At 46.3% G+C, this 23,963-nt stretch overlaps 2 protein-coding genes across 4 annotated transcripts in view; both read left to right on the top strand.

Annotated features, from left to right (window-relative positions):
* LOC106043009 (sodium/hydrogen exchanger 2-like) overlaps nucleotides 1–4,032 on the top strand; it is a 30,228-nt gene extending 26,196 nt beyond the window's left edge. For all 3 annotated transcript variants that reach the window (XM_067005068.1, XM_067005067.1, XM_067005066.1), the window contains one exon: nucleotides 1,254–4,032. In XM_067005068.1, the coding sequence (XP_066861169.1) occupies nucleotides 1,254–1,390 (137 nt within the window). In that variant the 3' untranslated portion in view covers nucleotides 1,391–4,032. The remainder of the gene's footprint in view (nucleotides 1–1,253) is intronic.
* Nucleotides 4,033–8,869: 4,837 nt separating this feature from the next.
* Nucleotides 8,870–23,483, top strand: LOC106042969 (transmembrane protein 182-like). The gene is made up of 5 exons (XM_013192201.3): nucleotides 8,870–9,144; nucleotides 11,514–11,631; nucleotides 13,069–13,167; nucleotides 15,337–15,474; nucleotides 22,166–23,483. Exons 1-5 carry the CDS (start codon nucleotides 8,992–8,994, stop codon nucleotides 22,393–22,395), a joined length of 738 nt encoding a protein of 245 aa, XP_013047655.1. The 5' UTR covers nucleotides 8,870–8,991; the 3' UTR covers nucleotides 22,396–23,483.
* Nucleotides 23,484–23,963: the final 480 nt, after the last annotated feature.

Here is a 23,963-nt window from a genome sequence, read left to right as displayed (position 1 = left end):
GTTTTTAGACGATTGAAAGCTTAGTTTTCACACTTAAAAAAAATGTTTAATACCAATGAAGCATCACGCAAAGTTTAGCTGGTCAAAACTGTAAAATGCATCTTTCAAAATGCAGAGGATGGTTTCGTTTTAGCTCAGAACCACGAAGAGTTGTTCGGTCTCCAGCCATACTGGAGATGCAGCACGTAGGAAACCGAGCACTGAGTTTTTACAGTACTTGGCAAATGCCTTTTAGCACAATTGCATCTGTAAAAGTGATGATTGAAAAGGTTCAATGTTGATCCTGCAAGTAATATTGCCTCCAAATACAGGCTGAGTTGGATTAAGGGCCTGGATCTAGCATTAGCATCCAGAGTATTTCTTTATTATGAGTATTCTGGAAAAATATTTAAGTGAGAAAGTGTTGTTGTTTCCTTTCACTCTTTTTGTGTCCTTCCAAATCTGATGTTTTCTTCTTTTGCAGTTTTCTTTTAAAAATTAACTAAAAACTTACTAAGAAGAGAGCTGTAGAATAGCTGGCACTTTATCTGTAGAAAGGCATCTTACAAGAGCAGGTAAAAGGGATTCTGTGGCGTTTGTGTGTTCGTAGCTTGGACGTCTGCTGTGGATGCAGCTATTTTAATCCACAGTTTATTATAAATGTTTAAACTGCATTGTTTCTGAAGAAGAACATGAGTGTAGCCAGAGCAAAGTGACAGAAAGCAGCATTTCTGGGTGTTTTTTTTTTCTTTTTTCTTTTTACATTCCTTCTTGTCAAGGCTGTGCTGCAGGGAAAACGTGAGCACAGCGGCCCCGACATATGTGGGCATGGGGTGAAGGGGCTGCAGCCCCTCCGTCGTGACTGCGTGCACCCAGGCAGTCTCTCCTGTGGCCTCCTGGAGTTGCAGGTGCTCCGCCAGGACACCTGGGTGGTGCCGCTGCTTTCTGAGAAGCTGCTTTAAGGTGGTCACTGACGTGACTTGTTGTTCTGCAAAGTGGCTGGTGGGCACTGACAAAAGAATGGTAATATTGAACCAGACAAGTTACATACTTCAAAGTGCAAAGTGGGGCTGAAATCGCCGTTTTTTTTTTTTTCTCCATCCAGGCACTGATCTTTGTCTTCTGTTTTAAAATTGAAAAGTGATCCTTGCAGTGGAATAGCTCATCCCCAATGAGCCAGTGGTCATCTCAATAGCTCTTGCTATTGCTTCATTACTGCTGACCCACAAAGGAGAACATCTCTCATACCAGCCTGTGTTTTTCTCTTCTCGCAGTTGGGAATGCAGAAAAGGTTCAGGCCGTGAAGCAGAACCGATCGCAGTCCGTGTGTGTCATCCCACCGCCGCAGCCTGGTGGCACCGCCTGGGGCGAGAAGGAGGAAGCAGAGAAAGAGCTAACTTTGGATATGTAAAAGCGCAAGTGGTGCTGCTGGCTTCCCAGCATGGAAGGCTGTTTCGTGGATGTCTACAATACAATCTGCCTTTTTTTTTTTATTTCTTTCTGTAATGGAGGCCAGCAACATGATGGTAATGTAAATAAGATGCATATTGAAAAGGACAGCATGGACTGGGCAAAAAAACCTGAGTGATCTACATCAAAATGTGCTCTCATTGCACAGCACTGTACTTTTAAAGGGAACCAAGAGAAAGGGAAAAGATGCACAGACAAGCAGCAGCAATGCAAGGTAATGCCTATGAGGGGAGCTAAGAAAAATTAGTTTGCTCAGTCTGGGAAAATTGCTGAAACTGTCTGCAAGTACAAGAAAAGATCTTTTAATAAGATGAGATATTGGGTCTTCTCATTAGTCAGCAGGGATAGAATAAACAGCAGGGAGCATTTAGATTATATGTTAGGAGGAACTTTATAATTTCAAGGAGAGTTTTATTAGGCAATGGAGCATAGCATACTACCAGGAAAGACAGCAGAAACAGCAGAAGACCTCTCCTGCTTCTAAGGAACTGGTGGGTCCTGAATATGAACATTAACCCTGAATTCCAGGGTCAAATCGTGTTGTTGAATCAGGCGGTGTGTGTGATCCTGTGTCAGGATTTTTGCTGCCACTACTGAGACTGCAGCATTGGAGGAGGTTTGAGGCAGTCTCCTAACTATTAAATAGACAGGGGGCCCCCCAGCCCCTCTGCTGTCAGGAAAGGCACAGTCCCTTTTGCAAGAGGTGAACTGCAAGGACAGCACCTGGGGATGAGACGCTCCATGTCTGGGTAATTTTGTCTGAAACTCCAGGTAAGTGTTCAAGCCTCTGGATTCTTGTCCTTAGCTGAACCCCAAGGGCTCAGTTCCAGTACTGCAAGCGCTGGCATTTTTCTTTCTCTTCCCCTTCCTCTGCATTGAAGAATTCAAGAGCATCTAATTGGAACAAGTGGCCAAAGAGACTCTTTCTGAATTAAAAATAAAAGAAGTTATAGGAATTCGTGTACTTTCCTCCATGATATTCTTGGACTTTGGGAGCCAATCTCCTGTGTGCAGAAATACTCCATTAGGAGATCTCTGCCCAGTACGCTGCAGCTTTCATTTTAAATTAAAGACACAAAATTGTATGTGTTTGCTTTACAAAGACGTGAGGGTCTCAGTTATCATTTGAACAAGCTCCTTTACAATGTCCTGGCATAAGCTGATACACTTCAGTTTTACGTGAAGGCCACTCTTCGCTGCCCCAACACTGTGAAAATCAGACCTTTTAGCCTTACGTTATTTTGTGCATGCAAGTGCGTATGTGTGCATATTTACCGATTTTAGTATAATTCCATTGTCAACTTCAACTGTAGTTTTGGTTTGGTTTTTAGTTCAATCCATATTTGCACAGGAGTCATGCGTTTCTCTACTCTTTAGTTAGAAAACTGTCCATCCTTCAGTATGCCGCAAATACAACATGTACTGCATTTCTATCTCAATTAAATACCTTGTGTTACGAGATCATCTCAGAGTCGTTACCTCTCTGCATCCAACACCCTAGTGTCAGCAGTCGCTGGTGCCACCGGCAGGGTCTCCGAGGCAGACGCTCCGTCTGTCGGTGGTGCAGGGGACGGCGATGCAGCAAGCCTGGCAGGCCCCCTTTGAACAGCGACCTGCTCAGCCCTGCCCCATGCCACCTGTGTTAAGTGATCACAGGACCACCAGCAACTGTAAGGAAAAAATGATGTGGTTATTGGTGTAAGAAATTGCAGGCAAGGGAGAGAAACAAAATACTGAACTTGAAGGTCCTTGGCTGTGTGTTGAAATGTCCCTCGCTTACCCACTGCCTATGAAATTTCTGCTTAATTCTGCACAGTAAATAGTTACAGAAAGATTTACTAAGGTAGGTCCTTTTTCACCTGTAGCTATAGAGCAAAAATTAAAAGAAGCCAAGTTTCAAGCCAAAGAGTTTTTAATCAAGTTTTTTAATCAAGGTTAGAAACTTTGTGAATCTCTTGTCCAATTTTTATTTTTTTGGCTTATAAACTGTCTGTCTTTTCTTCAAAATGCCTGGACGAATGTCTTCACCGTCTTTGCCTTGTACAGCATCCATCGTACTTCCAGGCATTGGGTACTTAATGATCTCTTCTCATTTGAGCTTCCCATCATATAAAATGAGTTCACTGCAACACTGTTACGGGTTTCCAAGGCTCTTATCCAATGGTAGCTGCTTTGGCAGGTGTGGATTTCTTTGTAACACTGTAGTAGGCAACAGAAAAGGTTGGAAAAAGCAAGACTCTTCCAGAAAACGGGGTCTTCACAGCACTGAAATTCTCTGATGTGGAGAAAAACAAACAAACCCCCCCCAAAAAAACCAACACAACAACATTTTGTTTTCACCACTTCGTTTCCCCCAAAGATGTGAATATCTTGTCTCGCTCAGATGAACCGAAGATGCCTGTTTCTGCTGGCGTGTTGGCCGAGCGCTCCCCGAGCAGCTGAAGCACACTGCACCCGTGGAGGGGGGCTGAGGACCAACCATCCCCACAGCACCCTGGCCAGATGCCCCCCGGCCCTAAAACCTTTCCAGCTCCTGAGCTCTGTGGCTGGGGGCAGAGCAGAATTCAGGGCCTGCTCCTGCCGTGGTCCTGGCTCCAGCTCTGCCGCATGCCTTCGCATGTGCACTGGCCTGATCCTGCTCAGATCCCAGCCCTTTAATCCCTTTCAACCCTGCTTTGTGGTGCTGGGACTGTAAATACCTCTCCGCTCTATTAACAATTTGCTTGATCTGCAGAGAAGACAATATTCTGTGCAGTACATACTTTCCCAATGAGTCACTATGCCCCACATTTAACCTCCTAGATGCTATGATTTTTTTTTTTAAAGTTTCTTTACAAAATATAATAGCACAGCTAAAGCTTTCATGAAGCTTTTCCAGCTGCTTAGTGGCCAAGCCCTCTGACTAGTATGTATTTCAGCCTAGAATACATTTGATAATCTGTGCCAGTATCCAGTGTTGGTGGTCTTAAAATTCTACAACTGAGTGGAAAACTGTTAAATGCTCGGGCTCCGGAGCATGCCTAATTAATTCTTTGCAGGGTTTTATTCCTTTAAAAAGTGTTTAAAACATGGATTCGCTGTATCATTGAATATTGCATGCTTCCGTGGAAATAAATTGCATCAGTTTGATTCCTTTAGTGGTGCAGAGAGTTATGGCTCTGTGCTTACTTTGGAAGTTTGCAGGAGCCTTTTGAAAGCTGAGGTTAAAACAGACAAAAGTTGCTGAAGATGCAGAGTGGCTCAATGGCAAAGTGAGAGCCCAAACCGGCATCGGGAAGGCCTGGGCACATAGATCAAGGAGCCACATCCAGAAATCAGGCTGTAGATCTGCTTTGCACTCACAACTCCAGAAGGAATTTGTGCTCAGTATGTGGGCTCTTTTTTTTTTTTTTAAAAAAATTATTTTTCTTTTTTCTTTTTTTTTTTTTTGACTTGGCTCAGAAAATCACACCTGTGTTTATTTTATTTCACGACTGCTTAAGGTGATTATAATGGCTTAATCGTGGAGAGTACTGGTGGTTCTCGGGAAGCAGGTGGGGCAGGCTGAGCTTTTTCAAGCGCCAGGGGTATCCAGCCTCTCCAGCAACACTAGGGATCTTTCAGCGTCCAGGCTTACGTGCTTCTTCCAAGAGAAATGTAGATGGGAGAGCTGAAAAAGAAGCGTGAGGTGGAGGCAAACCACTGCTTATAATCTCAGTGCAGGATTAAAGGGGCCAATGCCAACGTAAGCCTCCATTCCTCCCCCTTCCCTCACAGCTCATACCAGTCCCGTTAATTCTCCAGGTGCCTGCTGGCGTTTGACGGGTGGCACACGTGCCTCGGGCAGCAGCTGGACGGCGATGCTCCTGCTCCTCCCGATGCTTGGGGAGGCGCATCCTTTTCCCAGGAGCGGGTAACGGTGGCTGGCTCACACACGTGGTGACGCTCAGTTCGCCCAGCTCCATGGCTGTGGTGCAGCACTTCTCCTCCAGACACCCCAGGGCAAGCTAGGAAGGCCGGCCAGCATCGCAGCGGTTTTCCCAGCCGTGCAAAGCCTGGCCAGACGTTCATTTATTTTCCCCTGATTTGGTTTTAAAACTGACTTCAAACTGGTTTGGTTTTAAAACTCACATTTTTTCTGATTAGTTCATCAGAAAATCCCTGGCCCTTTCTAACTGCAGAGGAAAGGAGGGGGGCTGGAATGATTTATGTGTGGTTTTCTTGCCATTTCTTCTTTCTTTTCTCCCTTTCTTTTCTCCTCGTGTACGTGTGTCCAGTCTATTAAAGAGGCTGTCTTTTGCATTGTATAAAATCTATATGAACAAAACGCTTCTACAAAAGGAAACCAAAAAAGCTAATTTAACCTTCAAAACCAGAATAGGCCTGAATCTTATAATTAATAAAGATGTTTTTTTTTTTTTCTGAAGAGTGAAGGCGCTATTTTTTCTATTAGTCTAGTTTGTAAGACTAAAAAGTCTCATGAAAAAAACATTTCTATTATAAGAATTTCAATTTTATCTTCTTTTTTCCTGCTCACTAGCTATACAAAATGTCTTTAATATAAATAGAAACCGCTGCTGACATGCAAATGGGTGGTCATTGGTACAAAGTCGAGGGGATTTGCCTCCGAGGGCAGGAGGAGGAGGCAAGCACCTGCGCAGCCCCAGGACAGGACCATGGTGCTCAGCATCATCGGCCAGCACCGCCCCAGACCAGAGCTGTCTTCAGAGCTTCTGGAAAGGAACCGGACCTTGGCGTGCAGAGAAAGCCAGCACTGGGCGAGCAGAGAGGCACGGGAAGCACCACAGAGGTTCAGTGAGTCCTGGCCACAGTGTCTGGCTCTTCGGTAGCCCCTGCAGGGGTGAGGAGCCGGCAGCTCCTGGGCTGGTTGGACACAATGGGGTTGATGTCTAAGAAAAAAATAAAAATCAAGCTGAGCAGAAAGCAATGCTGTGAGAACAAAGCCCCGTTGGCACCGCACAGCACACAGGAATGGGGGCAGGGGGCTGCATTAGGGGGCTGCGACCAGCCTGGGCATCCCCACCGCGTTCTCTGGAGCAGCTGCACCATCCCGTGCTCGTACCCCAGCTGTACCTGCCCATGCCCCAGGGAGGGTTTTGGAGTTTTTCAGATCCCAGAGGTGAGGAGCACGTGCATGGGGGGGAGCCGAGCAGAAAGGGGAGCTCACTGGAGGGGCATTCTGACCTTGCAAACTCAATTCCTATTCCACAGCCTAAGAATTTGGAAAATGTTTGGCTGGGCACAAAATGGCCCATAGGGAGCCAAGGCTGGGCAGCAGCAACGCTCTGCCTCAGCCACGCAGGGTTTTGCTGCCAATGGGACTGAGAATTGCTAAGGACACCTTCCAAATGGCAAACAGCGCTAACTTGCAAATAGGCATTAGCATAAATGCAGCACTGCCAAATACAGCTGACTAAAAAGCACACACATAAATGTAGAAGTGTGCATTAATCCCTTTTTTTAAATGCACAAGTGCCCACTTTGCATTTTAATTTTATGAGATTGCACTGCAAAATGCAAAAAAGTCCTCGCTTCTGGTGTGCAAACCTTGCCTGCACCGAGCTCTCCAGGTGTTGCCAGAGCTTCCCCACCGGTCACATCCAGCCTTGAGCTACAGACCTCAAGGGTAGGCGGCAACCAGGCAACCAATTCAACCAAAAAACTCAATAGTTTGCTTGGAAAAAAAAAAAAAAAAAAAAAAAAGGATGCTTAAGAAAGCCTGAGACATGCCATATACTTGCACTTCCCTGAAGATGGCCCTTGAGCTGCAGCTCTCCCATCCATTTGAAGGCCACGCAATGATCCCTTTCCCTGCTGAGAACAGCATTCAGCCCTGCTGCGGGGATTTTTGTTCCACTACATTAAATGTCAGAAAGCACTTTTCCATTTTAGCGACCAACCAAGACATAAATCCAGTCCGCAAGGGGGTCTGCAGGTTGTCTCAGACCTGCTCACCCACCGTCTGCCCCACCATGCCCAGCAGCAGCACTTTCTGCCCGTCTTGCACATCGGCCCTGGTAAGCCCATACCTGGCCCACCCTTTCCTTCTCCGGTTGTCTTCTGGGCAGGAACCTCTTTTCTGGAAGGTATCGGCTGCCTTGTGTGCTCGCATGGTGAGGTTAAACAAAGACCAGCTCTTCCACTGGGACAGCGAGGAAGAGAGACCTGCGGTATTGTTTAAAACTGCCCCAACCTGCAATATTTAAGAAAGAACAATGCAAAGGATACAATCAATTATTACAGTTTAAAGTCTATTGTGCTCATGGAAGAACGAGCATATTCATCAGTCCATATGCGCCAGCAGTTGGCTAGAAGTGTAGTCAACATTTTATCCAGCTCTCTCCAGTTTCCCCAAGCAGTGGGCAGTTTCTCTGCTATACCCATATGTGCGCAGCTAACTTTAACTATTACATTGATTTGGAAATTAATTCAGCAACGCAAAATCTGTTAGGTTGAGGAAGTCAACATCTTCCTTTATCCTCCTTTTAGACCAGGTCACGACTTAGGCTAAGGTTAGAAAATCAGAACCCAAATTTTCAGCATAATTTAGATTTCCTCAGCCAGACTCCTGGCATGCCACATGAATATAGTTATTGCCCGACAGAAATTACAATTTTTCTGGTCTGGCATCCTGTTCCTGGCAGTGATCTACAGCAGATGCTCCAGCAGAAGACAAAAACGTTAGGGACCAAATGGCAACGAAATTCCGTGCAGGATTGTCCTCGCTCCCCGTGAGACACTGCTTCCAGAGCGGGGCTGGGCGGAGGGAGGGGAACAAACACCACACGATGTCCATTTCCCATGGCAGGAGAGAGATCCCTGTGCTACAGGCATGTAGTAAGGCTCTTCAGCTACACTGGTAGGTACACCTGAGCTAAATGCTCTGTGTCTAGCAGGATGTGGACCTGTCTGATATAACTGTGTGTGCAGGGGAGGATAGCACCACTCCCCGGAGCACCAAGAGGGTCACCGATATTTTAATGCCCTCCCTTGGACCCCTGGGGTTACTTTGTGCGAAGGCAGCATCAGCGTTTGGTTCAGAGGCAGGAGCCTGTTCCAGAAGTGCACTTCAGTACTGTGCTCTGGGGACACCCCTGAAGACACCTCGTGGTGAGGGCTGTGGGAGCAGAGGAATGGTAAAAATCTGCGGGCTCAGATCTGCTGCTGCAGCGCGTGGCCTCCCTGCTAAGTTCATGTACAAGCCGGGCTTAAGCTCTCCAGTTTCCTGGGTACTTCTGCATAACAAGTGCTTGTGACCTCTGGACGCTGCCTACCGTGCTGAAATGAACAGCCATGTGTTTATTTGGAAATCTTCCTGCTCTGCCTCAATAGCTATTTGTCATGTTTCTTTAATGCCACAGCTGTTTGGCTACGCCAGGTCATTTGCTTTTATTAGTCCCTTTCCCACCAGCCCCTGAAACTCACACCGGCCACCAGAAGATCCGTATCTGTGTCCCAGAATAGCACGTCTCTCCGTCCTCTTCTTTCAGGGAACGGGAAAATCCAGCATTTCCCTTTTTTCCCCCCAAATTCCGCTCTGCCATGAAGGCTGGCATCGCGGGGCTGGCCGCGGGCATCCTGGGCGGCACTGGCGTGCTGCTCTTCCTCGTTGCCTTCGGGACGGATTACTGGCTGCTGGCTTCAGAGACCTGCGGGATGGTCCCCGATGGAAACAGCACGCTCCAGCCCGGCGAGGTAAAGCCTGACACCGTGTCTTACTGGGGAGGAGAAAAACCGACTCATTTAAATAATATGCTCTGAAAATGTTGAAAGGCGACAGAGCTACTTTCAATTCAGGCGCTGGCAGTTTTAGATGTGATAATATTTATGCTTATTTAAAGTGACCTGTTCATGTAAAAAGTCAGCCTGAGCTAACTTGAAAATTGTGACTGAAGTAAAATTGTCTAGGAAACATTAGAACGGTGCTTCTGTATTCTGACAGATACGAATGTTAGGGAATGAAAGGCGAAAATGTAAGAGCTTTACTTGTTGACAGCATTTGCCTCAAAAGACAAAAGATTTCCCCTGATATTTGCCATTGAAAGATTTCTACCCCTAGTTTGCTCATTTAAAACCAGTACATATTTTAAAGTGTAGAACTTGGCAATCATTTACATCTGAAGCGATAGGACTGCAGTACAGACAGGAAACAACAGCGAGCATCAGGGGCAGCGCAGAGCAGACACGGATTCCTGCCCATCTAACACGAAGAGGCCTGTTTATTGCAAAATTTAGATTTCTATAGGACTTCTGTTAGCAGGAAACACAATTTTTAGATGACAATTTTGAATGCTTCCTATTTTTATGACAGGTGTTTTAGTGCTAAGTGCTCTTATCACATGTTCACGGATCCTTTTTAACGTGTGATTTTAGCCGCACTTGCTGTTGTCTGACTGCTCGAGGAAGTAACAGCCAGCCCAGTTCCCTCAGCCATCCACTCTTCAAAAATATTTTTGTGCTGATCAATGCGCGGCTTCAATTAAAAAATGACAGGAAGGTCCTTGTTTTTTGCAGCCTTTTTGTTACTTCAAAGTTCAATCCAATTAGGTTTGATTTTTTTTCTGGTGTGGTGAGTCACGCTGGGTAAACATCATGATGCCAGCAAGAAATACTTCCTTTCATTTCAGAATCCCGTAATCAAATGTAGGACACTGTTCGCTTGAGTCATGTTTCCAAATGACATTCTCTAGTGAAAAAAAAAAAAATTGATAGAAGAAACTGCCGGCAGAAGACGCTGTCTTTTCTTTTTAAAGCAGCTTGATAAACCTGCAAAGAAGGCAGGGCCACGGCTGAAGGGGCCGAAGGAGTGCAGCTCTGGTTTTGCATGCTTAGGAAATGGCAAAGTTAATTGTTTCAGATTTTTGTTTGTGCTGCTGTCTGTCAGAGCGGAGAGGCCAGGGATGGCATGGTGCACTGCCCAGCCATCTCAGACCTGTGAGTTACGCTCCTGGCTGTGTGTTAGTTTGCCTGTCACTGAGGCTGGGAGACTGCAGAAGCGCCAGGAAGAGATAGGCGCTGCTCTTGTTCTTTCCTCTGAGCTATTTTATTTCTATTTCAGACACTCTTTTCATGATTTCTAGTTCAGGTACCAATTGTGTAAATGGGCTGTGTTTTTACCTTACCTGCCCTTTCCCAAACTGGCAAATACTGTCCCTTAAGGATAAGGATGGCTGTGAGTACCTGCCAAGCCGCAGTTAAACCTGCACCAAGTCAGCAGCGTGCCAGATGATGAACTATGAGGTCTGTATAGCAGGTATTTTATCCTGAAAATAAAAGGAGAATGTTTTTTGGTAACTAGTCTTTGAATCAACACTGCAATATCCTCCCTTCTGGAAAGACCTAAACCTTGCACTCGCAAATCTGGGCTGTGAATTGTGGTAGACTCACCAAAAAAGCAGTATTTGTCAGCATCCCTACCCGGGTCCATGAGAAGACTGGTGTGGGCAAAGAGTAATTCCTGTCTCACGTAAGGTTAGCATAACTTCTGCCAGGCTCAGCAGCGGGACAGGAAGAAGAAAACCTTGGCATGGTGAGTAGAGGCTCAGTGGGGGTGTTAGCGCTGGGCTGCCTTCTGGGTTTGGGCGAGACCTCACGTGGATCCTGCAGAGTGCACGGACATCTGACCTGTTGCATTGGGTCACCCCTAGAACTGCTTACCTGGTAATCCACAACAGCAATAGCACTTACCTAGGGGAATTAGCTAAGAAGTAGGATACCCCCAGAACACTCTGCCCCTGACATACCTTCCAGCTCTGGCAGTCAGTGCTTTAAAGATATTAGAGAAAGCAGAAGACGATTTATGAAGATCTGAGGGAGCTTTGCTATCAGAATGGCCACAGTGATGGCACTCACTTTGAGGGACTAAGAAGGTCCTTCATTCTGTAGCTATGATATGGCAGAAAGTCGAGGGCAGCAGCTGTTCCCTGACCCCTCCAAAACCAACTCAAACAACAGCAAACCAAAGCCCCACCAAACAACGGAAGCAAACCATCCAAGCTAAAACACACACTTTCCACCTTTGCTGGGATCATCCCCACATCGGCTCAGGCTTTCGTTCCCCACAGGCTGAAACGCTGACCGAGGCCAGGAAGGAGATCCTCACTTTCCACCACGAGGGCTTCTTCTGGCGGTGCTGGTTCTTCGGTGAGGGCCAGCCGGAGACCATCTGGACCTTCTGGTACAGTGAGTACCCACAGCCTGCCCCGACGCCACCGCTCCGAGTTTGCTTTCGTTTTTCGTTCTCATCACCTCTCTGTCAGGAGCTAACTTGGGTCACTCTTTCTGGGCTCTTTTTTCGACTTGGGTTTTGCTGTCGGAGGGCTGTTCGCAGTCACTTAGGAACCCCTTGGTGCCAATTAAAATATCACCTATGAAGTCTTGCGCGGTGGTGACCTCCACCAGCAAGGACGGCTCTCCCCGTGCCCCTTGGTGTCTGTGTCCAGCTCAGGCCTGCTGACGGTGCCTGTCGGGCCCGTAGTGGTGCTCTGCAATCCGGGCTTTGGCCTCCTGGTGCTGAGCATTCCCACCTCCACACACACACGTGGCCTCCTGGGTGCTCCGGGCCTCCAGCAGCAGGGCCCAGGGTGAGCCCTGACCTGCGGGCTGGTGCTCTTGGGCACACAAGACCTCTGTTAGATCTCACCTGTTTTGCTTTTTAAAGCCCTGTTTTGCTTTTCAAGGTCAGTTCCCTCAATCAGGTTATTCCCCGGTGATTAAAGTGTCAGATGACTTTGCTGTCCCTCAGTCCCTGACCTCCGATTCGTGTAAAATCTTGTAGGAAGAGTTACTGCCACTGTTCCCCAGAACAACGTGGGATTTTTCTCACAGAAATTTTTTGATATGAAAAAAAAAAAAAGCTGGCGAGAGGGAGTTTGCTATCTAATTACATTATACAGAAATACATTATATAATATAATGTTACCTGAAGTAAAACGACTCTTCCTGATAACTGGCAAATTTGTATTACTTCTTTAGGTATTTATTATAATAGGATTGATCATGGCAAATTAATTTGCTGCTCTCATGGATGTAATAATTAATTCAATAGGTATTCCATAGTCAATTTAGCATGAACTAATGTCCACCTATTATAAAGTGTTCCTTTGAGCTGGGGAACATATTTAAATAAGTGGCCAACCATTAATTAATTCATTTAACATTCATTCTATTACCGTTAATCACGATAAGCCTCAGTGGTATTAATATTGATGGGGCACGTCCATTCTAATTGTGCTTTCCTCTCACCAACTGGAGGTCTCGTAGGGGGGCTTGCTCTAGCACCCAAACCCCTTCGCCCCTTCCAGGAGGGAAATAGCAAGAGGAATAGTGACATTAATTTGAGTTGCTCCATCTTTTGTGATTTATGTCCACCCTAGACTGATGTTATGAAGGTACGATGTCATGGGGGTGGCAGTCTCAGATCCTGTTACATCTCCCCTCTCTCATCACTCTTCTGTTTTCTTCTGTCTAACTACAGTTTTGCATCCTTCCTTACTCCCCAGCCTTCAGGGCAGGTTATGTGTGTTTTCCAGGACAGGGCATTGCCATCCGAATTATGGCATACTGTATAACTATGATTTTGCATGAAATCAAAGCAAACCTTTTCTTGTTCTCTTGCAGCCAGCCAAGCGCACCCCAAGCACTGCATGCACGGCTACCTGTTCCCCATGCCCGTCACTCTGGGACCTTTCCCCCATCCCTCCTACGACACGACCGCAGGTGGGTTCCCCCCCTCGTCCCAGCAGCGGGGCCGGGAAGGATGGGGTGTGCTGTGCTGCTGTCCCCTTCTGCAGAGCTGTGCGGCCGAGCACAGCCAGGACTTTTGGGCATCTCCCGACAAAGTGGCCTCATGTGGCCCCGAAGCGTTCCCAGGGCCTGGCTTCCCGGGGGAGCTCCCGTGTTGATTCATTGCAAGACAAAATAAACAAATGCTGGAAAAATCAGTTAAAGACCGAATTGTCAAAAGATCCACGCAAGTGGCTGGCTTATTTTTAATACACCGAATACGACACAGTTGGAGAGCTCTCCTTTCAACTGGTTCCCTTTTTATTTATGTTTCTCTGTATTTTCAGAGTTCTTTAATGAATCAGCTGCTGTTAGGAATTTTAATTTGCTAAATTGGTGGCAGCAGCTAGAATTAATTCCATGATCTTTTTTGAAATGAATTGATTTCTTTAAATAGTGTGCATCACTCTGCGTTGCCTCTGGGGATCCGGGGCAGGCATGCTGCACAAACAAACATCTTGACCTTTTCCTTAGCCTTTAGCAGTACCTTTTTATTTTTTTTTTTATTTTTTTATGAGGAATTAATTAAAAAAAATATATTTGTCAGTAGGAGCATGTGAAGGAGAGCAGCTAGTTTCTTTTGCTGTGCCGTGTCGGATCCCTGCCTCGGGGAACAAGCCGTGATGTAGAATGGATGCGAGCGGTGGTGAAAGGAGTAGCCCGTTGCAGGTTGTGTATGGCAAGCACGCAGGTTATCGCTGGCTTATTTTTTCTGCTTAGGAGAGAGTGGTATGACGTCCAGCTTCTGAATGATCTCAATGATAAACACACTGATTTTTCCATACTAAATAAAGGGCCATTGAGCCATCTGTCGCTGCCTGTCAGCCTGCACTCGGCAGCCCTCTGCAGCTGCCTCCCGAAATGCCTTTTGGGGACGGCCCTGGGATGGGCTCAGTGCCGAGGCTGCTGTGGCCCCGCTGCCGAATTGGCCTCAGTGCTGTCACCCCTGGGGAGGCAGGGATGTGTCGGCGCTGAGATGGGGATATCATGACATAGAGATGAGGATGTGTCAGCACGGAGATGGGGATGCCTCGGCACGAGATGGGGATATCGTGACACAGAGATGGGGATGTCTCAGTACCCATGTTTAGGACAGCTGGAGCTGCACCAACCCCACTGCAAAGCATCTGGAAATCTGAGGGGAGCAGGCACTTCTGCCGTACACATTTATTTTATTTCCATCCAGTCTGCACTCAGATGCAAATTATGACAAAACAGGAGGCCGTCCAAGAAGAGGGTCCTCCAGCTATTACCTGCTCCAGAGATAATTTTGCCTTATCTGCATCCTCTTAGGCTCCCTGAGAGAAACGGGTGACGGGAGGTTAAACATTAAAATGAATTCTGTGGTTTTGGAGAGTTCAAGATACTTATCTCTCCCTAAGTGGCTCTCCTGACAAAATGGTTTAAAATGAGCAAAACGCATCTTCTCTGTATCATTTTTCTTTCAAGTGTGAGTCATTTCAGCATTGCCCATTTGCTCACGCTCAGCTCAAATCTCTCTAACTCATACTTCTCAGAAACAAAAGGCAGAGAGAGGCAGTGGTCTGAGAGGACCAGATAAATTGGGGAACTGGGAGAGGGTATTGGAGAGTTTCTGCCTGAGGACCCGCACCTTTGGCCAAGACTTGGCCACTCACTTGTCCCATCCGAAGTGACAGGGACATGACGGATGCAAGCTTGACTGGCTCTGGCTGGCATGGTTGTGTGAAGTCACAGCAAAAATCCCCAAATCCTGGGGACAAAAAGGCAAAAGGCAGTCGCTCTCATGCCCTGTTTGCTGGCTGGGAGTCAAGCAAGGCCGCAAAGTGGGAAAATGACAAGCTCCTGTTTTCACTGCAGTCCTGCTCTGCAGTCAGCAACAATTGACTTTACTTTAAACCAGGGTCCCGGCACCTTCTGTAAGTGTAATTTAAAATGGAGTATAGATATAATCGGATTCCATCTCTCCAAATTTTGCTATTTCCTTTCCTTTCTTGCCCAGCCCTTCCATCCCCACAGGTACATCTAAGGACCGTGTCCTGTGCTCTCACAAGCTCTGTGACATGGTTTCCTTGCAAACCTTTTCCCCCTTTTCCTCTGACTCTCTCCTTTTTGGCTGCACAGTGTACAGAGGCTTCTGGACAGCGTTCATCATGCTGGCTGTAGCTGGCGGCCTGGTGGGAGGCCTGCTGCTGGTGTGTGGCGTGCCCTTCGTCAGCGCCAAGTCCTACAAAGTCGGCGGTGGGTTCCTGCTGGCCTCGGGTAAGCTCTCAAGCAGCAGTAATCGGATACACGGGGCAGGAATGCAGTGGCCGTGGCCCGCGGTGTGCAACGGGGTTGGGGCGGCACCCAGGGGTGGGGTGGTGCTGGGGAGGGATGGGAGCAGCACTGACTTGGAATAAATGATCTCCCCCTTCCTCACGTAGAAATAAAAGTCTGTGCTCAGCAAAATGTTAGAAAGAAGGTCTTTAGTCCTAAGGAGTCTGGGAATTGGGCAACATATTTTATTCTTCTTTATCCTTCTGTGCAATCCAGAGAGCCTTTTATTTTAGTAAAGCCTGTAGCTGCAACAACCCAGGGCACTGATTAGCCCCGCTCTGCTCCTGTCAGTGTGCCTTCATACATTGTGAGCGGCTTCTGTCTTTGCTCTACATCTGGTAGAACTGGAAACCCACCACGCAGGGACAGGCATACCCCGCGACTCAAAACTGGAGGGCTGCTTCAATAAAATCCGAAAAGATAAAGCAGTGTCACAGCAGAAAAATGAATTAAAAAGAGTCATTTATTCATTATTCCCACTATCATTACTAATTATTCCACTGAATTATCACTTGGGTTTTTTTCTTTTTCTGTATTTGAGAGGGAATAACTAGCTTAACTAGGAGAAGTACTTGATTTATAACTATGACTCAAACTTGGAAATAGAGCTTTTTTGCAATGCAAGCAGTTAAAGCTTGGAGCTCTGGTAAGTCATGCCAAGTGAAGAGCTTTGTAATGAAGTCAGGCCTTTCTCTGAAATTAATTATGCTTAATTATGGACCCTGCACTACATTCTTCTTCCTCGAGCACTGCATCAATCAAACATCAGCTAGGGTCTATGCTCCATTTTGTGTGTGTGTGTGCGCCTAAGCTTTTGGGGCCCAAAAACATTCATGAAACTATTTAACAAGAGAGGTCCCAAAACTAACCCTGGAGGAACTCCAACTAAATTCCTCCCAATATTGTCATACCCTCCCATTATTACCTTTTGCTCTTTTTTTCCTGTTATTTACCTCTCTACCCATTTTATAGGTCGTTTCCTAATCTCCATCTTCTCCAGATGTACTAATAATTAACCATGTGACAGCAGCTGAGCTGCTTGTTAAAATGGAGCTAGATGACATCTATCTATTTGTCTAAAAAATCTGGAAGGCACTAAATCAACGTGGCCCTACCTGCCTCTGCTAATTCGCTTTGCATTTTGTCCAATTTCCCATTTGCCTCCAGGTCCTCAGTTATTGAAATAAGGCCGGCAAGCCTGTGGGTATCTGCTTATCTCTCTCTTATATGATTTAATGAATGCTTGGTTGGGTTTAATTTTTTTCCAAAGGTAAATTTTATGTGGTTTTACACACATGAATTTCATTTGGGAATGCAAGATGTCTTGCTCTCAGACTGCTGTTGGGTACCGACGCCTTCCACTGCGTAGTGCTGTCGACTTGAGACTGGGGCCCAGCACCTGAATTCTCTCCAAGGGGAGACACTGCCTACCTCAGTTAACACCCTGCTTCACCAAAATCCACAGCTTTCATTGGAAAATGGAGGGTGGTCACGTTCTGACACGGCCAGATAAATATAATATCACACAGAGAAGGGTGTCGAGTAAAGTTGAAATACCATATTCCATTTTTTTCATTGTTTTTGCTCTTTATTTGACTACTTCTGGATAAAAGGCTGGGACATAGAATCTGGTGTTTTTTAGAAGAGCTGATTATGCATCACCTAAACCTTTTGGTGTTAGACAGAGATGCTGCTGTTTAAATAGAAGTTTGTATCAGTTTCAGCCTGAATAGCAACCATTATTAACTGTCATTAAAAGGAACAAGCTCAGCTGAAGGAGTCTTACTGTTACATTTTCGATCTAAACAAAAGAGGAATGAAATATTATTTCAACATTTTCAGCATAGTTTGCTTACAGTTTCAGCTGATCGCCGTGTTTTTGGATCCTGAACTCAAACTTCTGCATCCTGCTTGATGCTGACATCCCGATGGACACAGGATGCCTCCCTCAGGGGTTATTTTCTCGCCATCCCTTCTAAAGCTATTTTGTGTAACTGTTCTCAGCGGCAGGAGCGATGGATTTAACACAGCATCAACTCCCTCGCCGTGCCTTTCCTTCAGGTAGCAGAATGTGAGCGATGATGCAGGAGAAATTGCATATTGTCTTCTAATCGCGGCCTGCAGGTCGGTGCTAATTAACCTCCCCTGCAGAAATGATCTCTCCTCGAGGAGGTGTGAAATCTGTGATGCACAGAGCGGGAACACGCTCTGGCCCTGGGACAGCAAGACCAGCACCAAATCCATGGGGTGCTGGCCCCTCGGGACGTCCCGTGGCCCAGCCCTGCCCTGTCCTCGGCCTCCCTCTGCCCAGGCAGCCTTAAAACCGTCATGAATCATTGTAAAGCAATGAGGTGTGGGACACTGAAAGGCTCTAAAGGTTCTGTAAGCTGCCTGGGCATGGTCCTGGGCAACCTGCTCTAGGTGTCCCTGCTTGACCTGGGGTTGGGCCCAGAGGTCCCTGCCCACCTCGGCCTTTTGGGGACTCTGTGAAAGGTGCTGCAACCTGTTCTGGTAACCTCTCTATCATCTTGAGGGTCTTAGTGTGCCCCTCCAGGCAGAAGGATATCAACAGATTAAGGTGCAGATTTTTGTTGTCCAGTTAGGTTTCCTTGGGTCTTCTCTCCGAGATGCCTTCTGCTTGCTGTGTATTCAGAGGACAAACCTGACAGTCTGCCAGCTCGGTGGTGACGTTCCTGAGAGGTCACTCAGAAGACTGGAGCCATCCCCCTTGGTTCCTCCGCTGGACAACTCAGGAAATACAGCCAGGTCCCTCTGACATCCACAGATACCTGCACTGGTACCTCGGCGAGCCTTTATCCCTGCCAGCCTGCTCCCAAGAGCGCCTGAGATGTCTGAGCAAACAGCCAGCATGTCGCTTTCCTGCTTTTTTTTTTTTTTCCTTCTCAAACTCAGCCTCAGTGCTTGCAGGGGGAAGGCAGACACTGTCCGCTGACTGATTTCCACTTGTTTCGATAGCCGGATGACAATGCGATTAACTATCATCACAGTGTCACTGAGCGGGCCGGGTGAACGCTGCATCGCACCTTCTGGAAGCCGTGTTGAAATTCCTGAGATGATTTCGCTCGTGCTCCTTCATTTCTATTTCCTTTGGGCATTTTAGCAGCCAAGCTTAGAAGCGAGAAAACACTTCATCCAGCCCTGGGGCTGCTACTGAACCTGCAGTGCTGCTGTGTGATGTTCAGACTGGTATAGCAGCAGGTTTAAGTGAAGAATATGACACAAGATCAAGCTGTTGGCTTGCCCAGGACTGAGGAGGCTCTTCTGGAGGGAGGAATTGTCCTGCTGCGTCCTGCATGATGTTAAACAACGCAAAGAGGAGTCGTTACCAGCTAACCTTGCACTGGGCAGCACAAACACCTGGTTAAACGTGCACTCTTCCTCCAGCCACTGTGCTCCCTATGCTGGCTCTCCAGCATCCCCACCCGCGTGGCACCGTCACTGTACCAGCGGGATGCTGTGGCTGTGGGGCATCTCCACACATCTCCATTGGATTTTACGCCAAAATTCCTCCTCCCACATCATTTTGGCAAGTCTCAGGCTCTGCATGTACAGCAGAAGCTGACGGCTGGGGAAAGGCAGCTGAAGGTCACCCCTCCGTTCCCTTATTACGAGCATCCCGAAGAGGTGACCGGTGAGAAAGGCGAATGAGTCGCTGACGGTCAAAGTTCATTTTTCTTGTAATTAGCAGATTACATGAAAGTTCAGGAGCATCCGCAGAATAAGAGTTAAAGATTGAGTTCACTCACCTGTCCCTACAATTAACAGCTATAAAGGTGTCACAGGGATAAAAAGGGAGAGAAAGCAGAAGGCAGACTCCAATTTACCCACAATTAAGGTGCAGCTCTCCCGGGAGCGGGGGGAGCGCCGGGGATTTGTGTGCTCGCGGTTAGCCCCTGGATGGAGGAGATTTAGCACCCCACTTCAATTTTCCCACAATTAGCCCCTCCCCAGAAGATGCCATTGACCTCATCAGCTCGGAGACTGAGTTCCACAGTTAATTTTTTCTGTTCCTGCCTAATGAACGGTGCCAAAGAGGGATGCTGGGTTCACTTCTTGGCAGAGCAGTACAGAAAAAAGCTTTTTTTTTCAGCTTGCTGACCAAGGCCACAAGAATTCTGTCTCCGTATATATGCAGCCACTTGGGGCCAGTGGGATACGAAGATGTCTTTCTGCTACGGCTGCAACAAAGAGCATCCAGAAGGAGGTGGCTTTTGATTTCCTTTTCTCGCCATGGAGGCTGTGTAAATGAGTCCCGGGGACTCCTTGCCACCCCAATGTAATTATTTTAGGGAAGAAGCTGCTTACTCTGCATTTTCTTGTCATTTTACTGGAGTGTGAAAGCGTTCTTAATTTCGGTGTGGAGGCTGCGGCCGTGCCATCACCTCCAGCACCTGTTTATTGCTACACACACTGCTCCTCCCGGGCTCCCCAGGAGCAGCACAGGGGCAGGTAGGTTTTGGTCTGCTTTCCCCAGTAAATGAGCCTCAGGCAATCTGAATTGTCCTGGGACAATTCAACACAAAAACAAAACAAAACAAATCAAACAAACAAAAAAAACCACCCCTTTTTATTTAAAGAAAAATAGAAAAACTCTGGAAAAAAAACACCACTGTACCCATGTCCTCTGTCCCTCCGGTACTACTTTTATATTTGTGTCTCTTATGGTAGGTATTATAAGCTAATGAAATATAAATTGATCTTTAAAAGAGCACTTTTCAAGGTTCAGTTGCTATCTAATTAATTTAATTTTAAATTACATCAGTAATAAAGACTTAATTGCCTTCTTATCAATATATTGTATTTTGTAAAGAACATGTGACTATTTAAACATTCAATCATTTTCTTATAGAAGAATAATTGGTATTTTAAGCATACAACTATCATACTAAGTGTAAAATATTTATTTGTGCACGTAATTTCAAGTGGTATCACAATCTCAATGAACATGCAAATGTTACAGCAGCTGCTGTTTAACTCCTAGCCTGCCTTTCCAGCAACCACGCGGACTTGCCTGTGGAAGGGAGAACGGTCTGAGGCAGCACAGCGTGGTGCTGTGAAGTGTGTTCATACAGTTACACACATTTTTCACTATTAAGGTTCAATTCCCAGTCCCAGGGTGCAGAAGACAATTTAATAAACATGCCAGTTTGGGACGGGTAGCTTCAACTTCTATATAACACCTAGTGAGGCTTGAGAAACATTTTGGACCCTTCACATAAGTCTCATTCTAGGCTACAAGAGGTGAAGCAGGGCTTTAAAGCAGCAAATGTGCTTATATCCCTCGTGAGCAGGAACACAGCTCAGCGCTGGTGTGTGTCCTCCGAGCGAGGGCTCGGTAAGCCCCATTGCTAAGCAGATAGCTCAATGTCAAGCCATACCCGCAGCCTGTGCCTAGCATGGAAGCTGGATTTTGCAGTGCATAAGCTGCCAGGAAGCATAATTAAATATACCACAAGCTACCTTTGGTTCAAATTTGCAAGGGGAGAAATGAGATCCAGCACAAGCCAGAATGCATCAGCAGAACTGTGGTGGCTTGTCACCTACATTGATTCTGAACCCTTCACTTCACTTCTGCTACGAAAATACCATAATCTGTGATGTATGTCTTTCATACCTGTACGCACGTGTGTGTGTATGTATGTGGAACCATTTAAAGGTAGTAAGCTTCTAGCTGTGAAGTGGCAAGACCAGATATTACTGAAGCAGCTTCAGATCTGTCATCACACTGCCACTATTTAGCGTTAATGTATGCTGACTTTTACATGCACTATATGTATTCTTTAACGTGATGCAGTAAATAATACTGGGACCATGCTAGGTTTTGTTATCTGTTTCGTGCAGAGACCCACCGCTCTGAGATATGGGGAGGGAGGTTCCTATAGGGTCACCTAACACAAGAATCCACCCCTCACGGGTCTGGGAGGTGCCTGCACTCCTCTTCAGATGTGGCCGCACTCCTCCTGTGCAGGCTGCCCTTGTGAGGCCTTCTGTGTGGATGAGTGTGGAAATACGAGCTGCTCAGCCTGACGGACAGCTGCTGTTTGGGTCACAGGCACCTCACAAGACCTGGGGGGGCCCCTCATGAGCTCCAAGGGAGATGCTGACTTTGAAGTCACAGCTCAGCCTGGAGCGTGTCCTCAGTCCTTCACCCCCTGGCTCTAAGGAGGGCTAAGAAGGTCTCACGTGCCAGTTGGGCCATAAAAGTTTATACAGCCTCATGATATGAGCTGTTTGATACTGTTATTTAGTAGTCCAGCTGAGGTTGATGTATCATGGCCACTTGGACGTGAAGGGGGACTCCTGCAAGCCGGGCCAGCCACCTAGGTGTCCATGGGGCTCTGTTTGCCCCCACGCTGGGGGATAGTGCAGGGCGTTCAGAGCCAGCAGGACCAGTCCCCGTGGCTTTGTGTTTCTTGTGGAAAAGGGATCTGAAGTTGGAAGGCAGATTTTTCCTCTCTAAAGGGAAAACCCAACAAGGAATGGCATTCTGCAACACCGACCTTTAATGCAAAGGGCCTGCAAGACTAGATGGGAACCTGTTGCAGCCCTTCCTTGCTTTTCTGTATCTCATACGCTGGTTGTAATCTGAGAATAACTTTGTCTCCCTTTCCAGGAGGCTTATTTCTCCTGCTCATTTTCCTCTTCGTGATGTGGAAGGAGTTTGTGGCTGATTTTCAGAAGTACATCCTCCTGGAGAGGAGTGAAAAGTGCCTGGAGGAAGCGCCCGTGCACGTGTACTACGGCTGGTCCTTCATGTTCGCTGCCGCAGGGGTGCCCCTGGTGCTGCTCTCCGGCCTCCTCTTCTTTCTGGTCGGCAGAGACATTATGAAGTCCCTGGAGTAAGAAAATGGGCAGTGCTGGGCAAGCCTCAGAGAAAATCGGTGATGCTCCTTGTAACGAAATGTACACAAGTTTTTGAGGACTCGGTCATTTTTGTAGCTATAATTGTCGGCGTAGGTGCATGATTAAAGTCACTGGTGCGTGGAGGCAGGGATGGAGCACTGAGCATGCAGATGCTCTCAGTCCTAAACCACTATTACGCTCTGGAGAAATTTAGACGTATCCATGGACTGTGCAGCACTTTTAGGTCAGAGGAACAGCCTTCGCTGTGCTAGGCAGCTACCACGACCCATCCGTATTCAGCAGAGCTGGGGGTTTACAGTGTTCCCAGCATCCTTGTTTCTTGTAAGAGGTAATCGAATCTGACTGTGAGGGTGTACGCTCTAATGTCTATTTCTGAAAAAGCAATTAAGGACGATTTTTTTTTTAAGCTGGCTCTAATTGACATCAAAGGACAACAGTTTTAATGGAATGTCAGGAAACATGAGAAAGTTTTTTTGTTAAAAGCCCTGATTCTGAAGATACAAATGTAACTGGGCCTAACCTAACTTGCAGTAAGTGACTAAAGCAATTTCTGTGGCATCCGAAGATGTATTAATTAGTCTTTCTTTACAGCACCATGCTACTGTGCATTTAATATTTTCCTGGACATAGGGTTGTGGGGATTCACAATCCAAAAACTGAAAGATGGCGTTGGGGGAAAGGGAATGGGAACAATAATACTATGATTTTTGTTTGTTATGGTAGAACCTGTCAGCCAGCATAGAACAAAAGTCAGCTCCAAAAAGATGCATTATATACGATATATATATTTTTAAATTCTTGCAATTGCTCAAGCGTATGTTGTCTGACAGGTTACAGTAGTCACACTAAGAGTAATGCATGCTAATTCTATACAAAACTATCTAGGTAAGGGAGGTGAAGTCATTTATTCTGTGTATGTGGAGGTTTGTAGAGACACCCAAGGAATGTCAAAGATTTGATCGTGCTGTGTTTTTCAGGCTGGATCTTGCTGCTTTGAAGTAGTTTGTTGGGCCCTTGCTTGCTGAACTCGTCTGCATAAATTGTAAATAAAACTTACTGGAAATATATGCTTTTCTCATGGATGTCATAGTTTGTGCTAAACATACATTTCCCAAGCTTAATGTCATACTGTTGACTCAATATAGTTAATTAATAATGTAATGTAAATCTCTTCTAGAAAGCAGTGAAGATTGTTGGCAGTATAAAATGTTTGTTAATGCTCTTCCTAAAATATTATTCGTGTCTGGCATTTCTTTCCTTTATGGAGCAAGTTCTAATTACTCTTTTACAAGATTCATGGCATACATAGAGTGAGAAATTGTAATTCCCACATGTAAAGCTCAGTTCTTTCATATGAATAACAGGCTTGGTCTACAGTTCTTAAGTAAAATTCACACTGATTTCCATTAATAGAAATGTTGTTTGAATAAAATTGCTATGTACAGGTAAAAATCATGCTATATTTTATTTATTTATTTGTTTTCCCCCCAGTGAGTAGCTGTTTCATGACATTTACAAACACACGGGTATTGCAGTGTTTTATTTGG

This window comes from Anser cygnoides, chromosome 13 (assembly GCF_040182565.1).
Source record: "Anser cygnoides isolate HZ-2024a breed goose chromosome 13, Taihu_goose_T2T_genome, whole genome shotgun sequence".
Lineage (NCBI taxonomy): Eukaryota > Metazoa > Chordata > Aves > Anseriformes > Anatidae > Anser > Anser cygnoides.
Note: the sequence above shows the minus strand (reverse complement) of the source record. Positions and strands in the feature narration are given on the sequence as shown.